This window comes from Beta vulgaris, chromosome 6 (assembly GCF_026745355.1).
Source record: "Beta vulgaris subsp. vulgaris cultivar EL10 chromosome 6, EL10.2, whole genome shotgun sequence".
Lineage (NCBI taxonomy): Eukaryota > Viridiplantae > Streptophyta > Magnoliopsida > Caryophyllales > Amaranthaceae > Beta > Beta vulgaris.
The window spans coordinates 55,970,003-55,982,432 of record NC_079207.1 but is presented as its reverse complement, the minus strand read 5'-3'; the positions used below and the strand labels follow the sequence as shown (position 1 = coordinate 55,982,432).

Below are 12,430 nucleotides of genomic sequence, written 5' to 3'. Positions count from 1 at the left end.
AGAACACACATCGATCATAAATACAATTGAGTCAATGTTGCAAACTTGTTACCCTTCCAATTAGGGTTGACAAAAACTTACCCAACCCGATAACCCGACCCGAATCCGACTTAAAATTAGTGAATTTGGGTTGATATTTTCAATCCGTTTAAGTAATTGGGTCAACCTAAACCAACCTGAAACTTTAACGGGTTAGGTCTGGATCGAAGATCTCAATTACGCGCCTAACCTCTTTATTAATTTTTAACTAACCCATTTAACCGGTTAATAAAAATATGCATCTATTTTCTTATTTTGGGCCAATCCCAACACATGATGTATAAAACAAAAGCCATACATTATCTGCTTCCTTTTGGTTAGTAGTTTATCCCTTTTCTCTCTATCTTCACTGAGTTATTCAACGACTCAATCTCCATCTCTCACAACTCTCGTCTCTCAAGGAGAAGAATAAAGCTCTACGTCTTGATGGAATGAAGCTCCACACTTATGAAGCTCTGCATAATTAAAATTATTTCAGAAAAATAAAGCTCTACATCTTGCTGGAATATTAATAATATTGTCATTCTTTTCATTTGTGCTTGTAGATCCACATGCTGGGATTGAACCAATGTAATCGAAACAAGTTTATTTTGAAATGATGAAGCTACATAATTTGTATTCTTTTCGGAATTTGTGTTAATAATTGTAATATTAAAGTTCCATTTGGTTTTGAAATTGTAATAAATGTTGAGTTTTATAACGATATAATTTTTAGAAAGTTTTTTTTTTATCTATACGTTTTATTGTACGAATTTCAGTCTGAGTCGATTCAATTTCGTGATAACCCAATTTTAAACCTATGAAGTAGCTTTTACTAGTCATCAGGTTAAATAGGTCAGTACAGGTCAACCTGTTTATAATAGGTTTGGTACGACTTTACTATTCTAACATGTTTATCTAAACAGGTCGGATTCATGTTGGAGGGGGCTGGCATATTTACATAAATATGTCAACCCGAAGCTGATTCCTACAATGTACTTCAATCGTTGACGGTCACGTTGTTAAATTTAAAATGTAAAATTATATATAGTTTTTGATGTGCTTTCGTATGTCGTAAAAAAAAATATTTGATGCTTATTATTATTTCTTGAATTGCTTATAAAATATCAATGTAAGTAGGAATATATATGCGTCAATTTATGGTACGTACATCTGCCTTTAAACATTTTCCTAAGTTTATCAGCTTAACTAAACAAAATAATTTTTTTCAATTGATCAGCTTGGATAAGATTGTTCGTATACAACATTTTGTACTGCTTCCGCAAAGTCATAATCACTGTTTTCATTTTTGTCGGACCCCAAAGCATTTTACACGCTATGGTTGTCCCATTCTCCTATCCGAGCTGCAATTGGATTCCAATTAAGCTTTACACATGAGGAAATTATGTCGTAAATAATCTACAGAAGGATTAACAGTAAATTATGGTAGATCATTACATGTATAAAGAATAACTTTTGTTTCAATTACATGATGATATAAAGCAAAATTTTGCGCAATGCATTAATACTTAATGACAATAAGAATGTGTGACAACCAAATTTCTCTTTAAATGTGTGAAACTTTGCCGTGTAGTAGCTTAGCCAAACCAAAACATACTTGCCCCAGTTGTACTACCAAGCATTGGTGGCCTTGTCCAAAACACTGAGGGGGCGTTTGGTTGTCATGTGGGATAAAGGGAATGGAATCAAGAAAGGGGTAGAGAGGGAAAGGAATGCAAAAACCTTAGATGTTAAGTGTTGTTTGGTTGGTACAAAGTCATTCTCTTTCTTCCTCCTACCTCTCTTCCACCATAGCACCACCACTTCCTCCTCCCTTGTAGTGCTGCCGCCACCCTCTCCCCTCCAGTAGCGCCGCGAGCCGCCGCCCCTCCCCCTCCTCTTCTCGCCGCGCCTCCCTCTATCCTTCACATCGCGTCACACAACCCTCCCCCTCCTCTTGCCTGTGTCGCCTCCCCTTGATCCCCCTCCCCGTGGTTTAGTGGATGGGAGAGGCGGTTTATGGGTGAAGACAAGGCGTTGTGCGGTGGTCTGGAGAGGTGGTTGTCTGGTTGGCGTGGAGGAGACAAAGCGTTGTGCGGTGGTTGGGTGGTCAGATGGTGGTGGTTGGGTTAGGGTTCCAGTGGTCGGGTTAGGGTTGACGACAGGTGGGTGGTCAAGGAAGTGGTTGTGGTGGCGGTTGGGTGGTAGCTGGTTGAGCAAGTGGAGGAGTCTAGTGGTGGTAATGATTGGGTTAGGTTGTGATGGTTTGATGGTAGTGGTTGGATGGTCAAGGAGGTGGTCAATGATGAGTCAAAGAAAGGGAATGAGAAACCTTGAAGGGGAGTGGGTAATCAAATGAGAGGGATTTGGGGGTAAAGAGGGGAAAGGGTGGAAAAGAAACCCCCAAAACAAACAACATAAAAGGGAATCAAGAGGTTCTAGTCCTTTTCCCTTTCCCTTTCCAGTTTCCTCCAAACCAAAAGCCCCTTGAGGTGTTTTGGACTAATTTATTTACGTTTTTGTGTTGGAAAAAGCAGGATTCTTAGTGCATATAGGAGGAAGTATCTTTGGAATGCTTCTTTGTTGCTTACCTAAGATGTAGCCATTTAGCCATGTTGAGCAACTCCTTTTCTCTGATGGCACCAAACTTAGATGTAAAACGATCTTAATAATTATGAAAGATAAATATGGATATTCCAACTTATCATATTATTAGAAAGATAGGATAATATTAGCTTGTTGGATTGCTAAAATTTGAGTTTAAATACGATGATAGAGACTAGTTTGCAGGTAAGATAAAATTTAGTATTATAAAGCTAATCTTCTTACTACGTGAAGAAGATGATAAAGTCATATAGTTAAGAACCCCTAAATATTTGAATAAATAGATTAATTAATTAAATAAAATATATAATATTGAATCATAATAAATAATTATTTTTACTTATGATAATAAACTCATAGAATTAACGGTTTTTTCACCAAATACCCTTGACAAAAAAATTTATTCACCAAATACCTCAACTTTTTTCAAAATTCACCAAATACCCCTAACTTTTAAAAAAATTCACCAGATACCCTTACTATTAACGGACGTTAGTGTTCCGTTAGCCTGTATTTACAAGTTTGCCATTAGTCAACTTAATTAGCCCGAAGTCAACCCAATTAGCCCTAATTAAGCCCTAATTAACCTAATTAACTATCCCTAACCCAACCCCAACCCCCAAACCCTAGACCCACCATACCACCCAACCCCAGTCCCACCCCTCCCCCTCGCCGGCAACCCCCCTCCCTCGCCGGCAACCCCCTCCCCCTCGCGCCGCCTTTCCGGCAGCCCCCTCCCTCACTCTCATCGCGCCTCCCCTCCCCTTCCTTCCTTCCTTCACGCTCCTCTTTCCGGCAGCAGAAACAACAGCAGCGAAAACAATAGCAGCAGCGGCGAGGCCGACGAGAGTGAGGGAGGGGGAGGGGAGGCGTCGACGATAGTGAGGGAGGGGGAGGGGAGGCGCGCGCGACGAGAGTGAGGGAGGGGGCTGTCGGAAAGAGGAGCGCGAAGGAAGGAAGAAGGGGAAGGGGAGGCGCGACGAGAGTGTGGGAGGGGGAGGGGGTTGCCGGAAAGGCGGCGCGAGAGGGAGGTGGTTGCCGGCGACGGAGAGGGGTTGCCGGCGAGGGGGAGGGGAGCCGGTGAGGGGGAGGGGAGGGGGTGGGGGGGGGGCTGGGGTTGTTGGAGGGGGTGGTGGGTTAAGGGAGAGGGAGGGAGTTAGGTTAGTTAGGGTTTTTTAGAGTTTTTTAGGGTTTTTTAGGGTTAATTAATACTAATGACTAATGGAGTTAACCGCCGTTAGTCATTAAGGGCATTATTTGTCATTTTTTTTTAAACTTTGGGGTATCTGGTGAATTTTTTTAAAAGTTAGGGGTATCTGGTGAATTTTGAAAAAAGTTGGGGTATTTGGTGAATAAATTTTTTTGTCAGGGGTATTTGGTGAAAAAACCATAGAATTAATATTGTTTTATAGTATGAATTATGGAGCGTAAAATAAGGTATAATTTTGCATGTAAAATATAGAATATTACAATATATCACCCTTAAAGAAAGATTCGACATCGAATCTTGAATCACAGAGTTAACCAAGTGGTTTACGAATAATGTCATAGTCATTCTTTCTAACTACTGATATTGAACTAAGTAAAGCCAATATAGCTATTATCTCAACACAAATTTAGAGTGTTAAAATCCATCTTCCTTTAATGGAGTTACGTCTCGTAATTCAAATTAGTACCTGGTTAAATAAGTCAGGTTAAGGTTGCATTGTACTATCTTTTGTTTTCCAAGTGGCTTCCTCAGGGTCTGTTCTCTTCGGCAAAACAGCTGAACTGAACTGAACTGAACTGAACTGAATTGAACTGAACTTAACACAACTGAATTGAGCTGAACTGAAATAAATAGTGATATATGAGAGTAAAAGTATTGTTCAAAGCTGAACTGAACTGAACTGAACTGAATTGAATTGAACTAAAAATAAGTTGGGGAGAACATGCCCTCAGTCTGATGGTTTGACCATAATATTTTTCACTATTTTGACTTTCTTGTTTCTTTTTTTTCTTGTTTTCTCATCCAAAATCTATACATGTTTCTCTTCATACTTAAGACCAATCTCTAGGAATTACAATTTAATCACATAAAATGGATCATGGATGTATTTCTTAAGTTGTAAAATATGGAACACGTCATGCACTTGATACAACTCAAAGTTGGAAGAGCTAGTCGATAAGCAATTTCTTCGATTCTCTCCAAGACTTCATAGGGACCAATAAATTAAATCTTAGACTAAGCTTACCCTTTTTGCCAAACCTCATGACACCTTTGGTCAGGGATACCTTTAAAATTACCTTCTCGCATGCTTCAAAGACATCCTGGAGATGGCCACGATCAGCATAAAATTTCTGTCTATCCTGGGCAACATTCATCTTTTCCTAAATTATTCGAACTTTCTCAACCGTATCATGTAAGTAATCAGGGACTAGCACGAGTTGATCAGCCATATCACTTCCACATAATGGGCTTCTACATTTCCTTCAATAAAGTGCTCACAAGGGGATATTCTTATGCTTGGATAGTAGCTAGATATTATTATACGAGAATTCCACCAAATCTAGTTGCTCTTCCCACGATCGCCTAAACTTCATAGCATAGGCCCGTAGCATGTCCTTCATAATCTGAATGGTTCTTTCAGTTTGTCCATCAGTGGCTGGATGAAAGGAAATACCATATTTCAAGCGAGTCCCAAATGCTAATTGCACTTTCTCCCAAAAATTCGACAAAAATCTTGTATCTCTATCCGAGATAATACTATCAGTCACACCATGATACTTCACAATATTCTTAACATACACTACAACTATTTGTTTCGTAAACTATGTTTCCTTCATAGCAATGAATCTCGTAATTTCGGTTAACGATCTACAATAACCCAAATAGCATTGTTTACAGCCTTGTTCAAAGGGAGAGCCGATACGAAATCCATCAGAATCGAGTCCCACTTCCGCCGTGGAACATCTAGGGGATGAAGTATACTCTTGGGTTTGCTTCTTTCCACTTTCACCTTCTGACATGTTATGCATCTTAAGACAAACTAGATAATCTCTCTCTTCGTTCTCGGCCACCAAAAGTGTTGCTTAATTAAGGTCCTTGTAGTGTTTTCCACTTCCCGGATGTATAGAATATGGTGTAAAGTGACCTTCCTCCATTAGTTGTATTTTTACCTCTCCACACTTCATTGGTACACACCATTGACCATTCACCCTTGTAGCGAATGCTACCATCATCGTGCACCTTAAACTACCTCTGCATTATTCATCTTGGATATTACCCTTTTAAGCTTTATGTGATCAGTCATACGTGATCAGGTTGACTATTTCTTATTTGCTCAAAGTATGGTAGGGACTATTTACATTGCATAAAGTTATATCTCAGTTTCTACATCCCCATGTTCTTTGATCTCCAAGTTCAACCTCGAGAAGTCTTGACATAGCTTCTTTGGAAGTATCCACATCACACTTATGGAGTGACTAGACTTTCTACTTAATGCATCTGCAACTATATTGGCCTTACCATCATGTTAATGAATTTCAAGATCATAATTCGTGACGAGTTCTAATCATCGTCTCTGTCTCATATTTAACTCCTTTTGCTTGAAAATATACTTAAGAATCTTATGATCTGTGAAGATATTGCATGTTTTTCCATACAAGTAATGTCTCCTACTCTCCTTATACTCAGTGCAAACATAATAACCGCTGCTTCTAGATCGTGGGATAATTTTCCTCAAATGGCTTTGATTACCTAGAAGCGTAAGCAACAACCTTCCCATATTGCATAAGAACAAACTCCGACCCTTTCTTTGAAGCATCACTATAAACCTCAAAGCCCCTTATCTCCAGATGGTAACGTCAATAACCATCATGTTAATGAATTTCAAGATCATAATCCGTGACGAGTTCTAATCATCGTCTCTGTCTCATATTTAACTCCTTTTGCTTGAAAATATACTTAAGAATCTTATGATCTGTGAAGATATTGCATGTTTTTCCATACAAGTAATGTCTCCTACTCTCCTTATACTCAGTGCAAACATAATAACCGCTGCTTCTAGATCGTGGGATAATTTTCCTCAAATGGCTTTGATTACCTAGAAGTGTAAGCAACAACCTTCCCATCTTGCATAAGAACAAACTCCAACCCTTTCTTTGAAGCATTACTATAAACCTCAAAGCCCCTTATCTCCAGATGGTAACGTCAATAACCATCATGTTAATGAATTTCAAGATCATAATCCGTGACGAGTTCTAATCATCGTCTCCGTCTCATACTTAACTCCTTTTGCTTGAAAATATACTTAAGAATCTTATGATCTGTGAAGATATTGCATGTTTTTCCATACAAGTAATGTCTCCTACTCTCCTTATACTGAGTGCAAACATAATAACCGCTGCTTCTAGATCATGGGATAATTTTTCTCAAATGGCTTTGTTTACCTAGAAGCGTAAGCAACAACCTTCCCATCTTGCATAAGAACAAACTCCAACCCTTTCTTTGAAGCATCACTATAAACCTCAAAGCCCGTAATCTCAAGATGGTAACGTCAATAATGGGACCATTGGTAACCTCTTTTTCAATTCTTGGAAATGTCTCCTCACACTTTTTATGAAGAGCGATGTAAATGCTTACAAACAAATAACAATGAATTATGAGCATATCAGAAGGCTAGAATCCAAAATCGAAAATTCGTATAGGTAGAGGGCTATGAGAGCTACGCGTAGGTTGATATCATGATGGGTTTCAATGAGGCTAGATGGTGTTTCAAGACTGTCGAAGTGGGGCGGTGGCCTATTTAACTATCAAGTAATTTTGGATTTTTAAATAAAATTATTCTTAATCAAAACCATCCGATAATTCAATTTTTTTTAAAAAAAAAAACTCAATCTAAATCCAATACCAACCTAGTTCATATCCAATCAAATTACTAATTTAATTTGGATCATATTTAATTATGGATTTTATCCAAATCCAATCCCTATTCCCTACCATAAGAGAGTTCGAACTCCAAAGTACTCAATAAGTCTTAACGGCTAGTGTCTTGGCAATCCTCCTTGGGCTTCAGCTTTTGCAAATAACAGTGGTTTCTCTGATTAGTTTGGTATTTGCCGCCATATGATCACGTCAAAATGTACAATTCTGCAAGAATTGAGGTAACAATTTAAGAATTTTAAACCCTTTTGCATCAATAATACTATTATATGGGTAGCTTCGAATCAACTTATAATCTGATCAGGTAAAATTTTGGTGCTCTTACTATATGATAATAATCTTGAAAAGCTATTTAATTGAATAACTCATTTACTTAACTCTAGATGGAAGCAATTAAACATCTTTAGATTCCGCGGTAAGTTTCTGAAATTTTGCATGAAATTTACAAGTGCAAGTTGTATAATCACAAATATTCTTTTGGAAGTGCTCTCTTCTATATATTCAATTTGGTTATTTCGATGTCTAAATCCTTTGTTCCTCATTAGACCACTTTCAAAACCCTAATCTAGGTTGATGATGATTTTATAACTTTATAATTCGTCTTCAAGAAGTTAACTTTTTAAATGCTGCATTTATTTGGAATTTGTGTTCTTTTTAGGATGTGGTTCTTTTAGGGGTAAAACTGCATAAATCTAGCGATTTTGATATTGTGCTCGAAGTGGGTAGCCTGTTGCACCGGGCTGCTGTTGTGTTCTTTAAGCTTGAATGTTTAACTATGACATGATTCTAGACTTCTAGTGTACCATACCATAATATTAGGGATTATAGTATGTAATGCCAATGCTTCAATAGTAAAGGGGAGTTGTTTATGCTATAATTTCTCTATTGGAAATATAACTTACACTTTGTTTCGATAAGAGGAATTGAAGAGAAAGGGAGGGAAGGGAAAGGGAGGGGAACTAGTTCGCTTGTTTAGATAAGAGGTTGGGGAGGAAGGGGAGGGAGAGGGAGGGATCTATATTTCTCCAGAATTGGAGAGATTTGGAGGTAAAAGGAAACTCCACCTTTCAACTCTCTTTCATTCCCCTTCCCTTCTCTTTCGCTTCCCTTCATTTTCCTTCTATGTTGCTATCCGGATAAAGTGTCGAGGACTTCCTCAACTTCTAGTTGAAAGATTTTTGCTGAGTACCTAAACCATATGGAACACACTGCTCCTTGGCATGGGGGTGGCAGGTCTATGTTGCTCAGACTTGGCAATTTTTCTGCCTCACTCGCATCAATGCAATACAACAAGGATATGGGTTGGAAATTCAAAACCGATACTTGACCTTACTATTGGAGACTTCATGCTGCAATGAATGGGAATTGAACACGAAAGAGTAGGTGAGATGACAAAGAGCAGTGCGATCCAAGTATCTAGCTATACGGATCTACTTTTCAGTAGGTTAGTTGATTTTTATGTGTGGGTCTGGATCAGTTTTTGTTCCTCTGGTAGTCTGGTTTCCTATAAATCGTTTCATGTTTTATTTATTGCTAATTCGTGATAAAATGGTATTCTTAAAATTATTAAGCAGTCAGGTAACGACCGCCCTCCTTTATTCATGCACAACCCTTCCTTATCCATTCTTTATCCCTTTTGGCTATCTCTAGCTCTAGTATAGTGTCCCGAGTCCGAAATATCGAGCCTTGGCAAGTCAAATTGAACTTTTACCTGTATCCAACACCTGTACCTGAGTCTTATTAAGTAGTAGCAGGTTGCATTGACTAGTAAGAGCAATGGAGTTGAGTTGAGTATATAAGCATATATTGCAGCTTAGGGGTGATGTCGTTTGAATTTTTCCTAACTAAGAAGTAAGAACTTTGGGTTCTTTTTATTATTATTATTTTTAAATCAGTTGTAGGAAAAAAGATTTGTACTAAATCTAAAGTATACACAAGTTACATTGCAACTGGAAGGGACATGTCCCGAAGGCTTGTGAAGGAAGTTAGAGGATGGAAAAGTTTGGAAAGAAATCTAGAGCTATCTTATTTTTCCAGTTCCAAACTTTATCACTTTAGATGAAAATAATGTGTACAATACATAGATAATCTACATTTTGTATAGGTAACACCAATTATTTTCATGTTCACCTTGCAGATGGGGTCAGGCGAGCATTTGACAAATCTGGACTCTCTATCTCAAGGAAGCTTGTGAGCAAGGTTTTTCTTGAAGATTGTGTTTTTCCACTACCTGAAGAGAAATTCTGGTTATTTTCAGTTCCTTTCTCTAAAATAACTGCATCTTGTATAGCCAAGATAATTTCCTGCATTTTAGGCCGTGAGATTCCGTGCTGCTCAACACATTGTATGGCCACTTCAGCCACTCGCCATACAGACTCAAGTTTTACACTGTCAACTAGCAAAGGATCCATCATGCTTCCAACATCCCCTTTACGGATCAATGATCTCGCCTATAAAAGAAAAATAATCATCGTTGAGGTTTAAACATTTAATTCCAGATATTGAAGATAATACCCTTAGTATTTGTTATATATTTGTGGTGTTACATTCATCAAGAATGGCATGTTCTTCTTACTAAGCTGCTTATGAACTTAGAATTGGATGTGACCTTTTGAAGCCGGAAGAATATTCGTGTCATACTGCTCATAGGGGCTCTACCAAAAATATCTTGATGTAAAGAATATTTTCAATTAATAATTTGAAAATATAATGCTCCTGAATTTATAAAGCAAAACAAACCTACCCAATGAACGATGTTCCAGTCCATCCCGTATTCTTCTGTGATGGGCTTTCTTCCAGATATCAGTTCCAAGAGAACAATACCAAAACTATAAACATCACTTTTTTCAGTGAGCTGCTGATTGGCGTAGTACCTAGAGAAATACAACCAGCTAAGTAGAATGCTTGTTTGGTAATCAGTAATACTGAAATAATTAATTGGATGTTCATGAAAAATCTTACTCTGGATCTAGATAGCCTAATGTTCCTTTAGCAACACTTGATATGTGAGTGAGATCTTCTTCGGCTTGTCTTGAAAGACCGAAGTCTGCTACCTTTGCCCTCATATTTATATCTAGAAGGATATTGCTAGTTTTTACATCCCGGTGAATGATACTAGGACTGCATCCGGTGTGCAAGTATTCGAGACCTGTGAAATTCTTTTGGTCTTAGATACAATATAGTCCATGGTGAGCAAGTATTTATGTAATACCTTTATCCCCTTAAAATAAAAAGTAATACCTTTAGCTGCATCTTCTGCAATACGCAACCGAGTTAGCCAGTCTAGCTGCCTCTGTTTGATGGGATCTGTCAAACGATCACATATATCAGCATTCAGAGTTTTACCTCTGACTTAGACTACAAGATGTTCATCAAGCCATTCGGGCAGTCAAAATATAAAACTGGGTTTGAAAAGCAGACCATGTATGTGATCTCGGAGGGTTCCGTTATGCATATACTCATAAACCAGAATTCTGTGGTTTGCTTCTTCACAGTATCCAATCAGGGGAACCAAATTTCTGTGATGAATTCTTGATAACAAGGAAACCTGCAATTGTTAATTGATTCATTAGGCAACAAATACAACGGGAATCATCTCTGTTTCATGTTGCTTGACTTCTCTCTTAGTCTTCTATGCTATTGGATGTACTACACGAAGCTTGATAATGCTTCTAGATCGAACTTATGGCGCTGTTCTGTTCATGTTTATTTGAATTTGAAATGTATGTTTAGACTGTGTATACATATGAGTTGTATTTCCTCGCACAAAATAAAGAGAACTACTTTTCTAGTCAGTTTCTTATATGCATGATTGTGAACCATTATACAGAGGCATAATGGTGAAGGTTATATTACCTCAGTCAGAAATTGCTTGGTTCCTTGGCTTGTTGGGTCACCTATGGTTTTCACCGCTATCTCCTTGCCATCCTTCATCCTGCCATAATAAACAACTCCAAAGCTTCCTTTTCCAATGTTCTTTGAGAATTTCATAGTGGCATCTTCTATTTCAGACAGTTTAATGCAGCAAGCTACACCGTCTTCCATTAGATGTGTACCTCGTTTGAGGGTATGGCCCTTCGGAGGCTTAGTACTTGTATGCAAGGAGGAACCTAATTTGTACAGGCAAAAAATATTGATATGTGCATCTTTTGTCACTCGAATTTTATAACAATAGAAGGAAAGAAAACAATACCAGTACCTTTATAGTCAATTTTCTCCCTAGATGCCTTTCTTCTGAAATTGCGCAATAGTAGCACTATTACTAGGATTACAGCCACAAGTGCTCCAAGTGCTGCCACAGAAATTCCTAAAATCTTCACTGAGCCTAGTCGTGTTCCTTTAGTTAGCCTAGGATTGCCATCGTAGCTGTGAAAGAAAGCTTTTAATTTAGAACCACATTTATCTTCTATGATGCATATTTGTCGCTAGTTGCTGGAGGTGTACTCACTTGAATACTATTTTCTTGCCCAGCAATGCCGGAGGTATCTTGCCATTGAAGAAGTTGTTCTGAATGTACCTGCCACAGGAGATTTCAAATTGCTTTCGACATTAATTGAATTTTATGCAAGCGGAGAGAGTTTCTGCATCTAATCTTCATGACACTTACAGTTCTTGTAAGCTTGGTAAGCTACCAAGATAAGATGGTAAAGGTCCACTGAGTCCGTTGTTCTCTATATGCCTGCCCATTGATGAAAAGCGTGAGAAGAGCATCAACTAGTTGACCGCACCTTGTATATACAATTTGCATTTTAGTTGTAGCTTACACAATTTTCAAGTTGATGAGGTTACTTATATCAGGGATGCGTCCTGTGAGGGAATTACCATCTAACCACCTGCGAAATTTGGTAAGCAATGTAATACATAGAAGCAGAGAATCATGTAGAA

General features: G+C 38.2%; 1 protein-coding gene and 1 long non-coding RNA gene across 3 annotated transcripts in view; one reads left to right on the top strand and one right to left on the bottom strand.

Moving 5' to 3' along the window:
* Window positions 1-7,634: 7,634 nt before the first annotated feature.
* Window positions 7,635-12,430, bottom strand: part of LOC104897246 (probable LRR receptor-like serine/threonine-protein kinase At1g67720) — a 7,260-nt gene continuing 2,464 nt past the window's right edge. The window contains exons 6-16 of one of the 2 annotated variants that reach the window (XM_048637524.2): window positions 12,310-12,378; window positions 12,153-12,224; window positions 11,994-12,062; window positions 11,745-11,911; window positions 11,402-11,655; window positions 10,967-11,093; window positions 10,787-10,852; window positions 10,508-10,694; window positions 10,290-10,419; window positions 9,677-9,996; window positions 7,635-7,753 (exon numbers count right to left, since the gene is read on the bottom strand). In XM_048637524.2, coding sequence (XP_048493481.1) covers window positions 7,708-7,753; window positions 9,677-9,996; window positions 10,290-10,419; window positions 10,508-10,694; window positions 10,787-10,852; window positions 10,967-11,093; window positions 11,402-11,655; window positions 11,745-11,911; window positions 11,994-12,062; window positions 12,153-12,224; window positions 12,310-12,378 — 1,507 coding nt within the window. In that variant the 3' untranslated portion in view covers window positions 7,635-7,707. Of the gene's footprint in view, window positions 7,754-9,391; window positions 9,997-10,289; window positions 10,420-10,507; window positions 10,695-10,786; window positions 10,853-10,966; window positions 11,094-11,401; window positions 11,656-11,744; window positions 11,912-11,993; window positions 12,063-12,152; window positions 12,225-12,309; window positions 12,379-12,430 lie in introns of those variants that run through there. The other variant, XM_010684087.4, reaches the window with a different exon arrangement.
* Window positions 7,638-9,792, top strand: LOC109135361 (uncharacterized). Its single transcript, XR_007270379.2, has 3 exons — window positions 7,638-7,767; window positions 8,780-8,990; window positions 9,684-9,792. It is a non-coding gene; the product is annotated as an uncharacterized LOC109135361 (long non-coding RNA).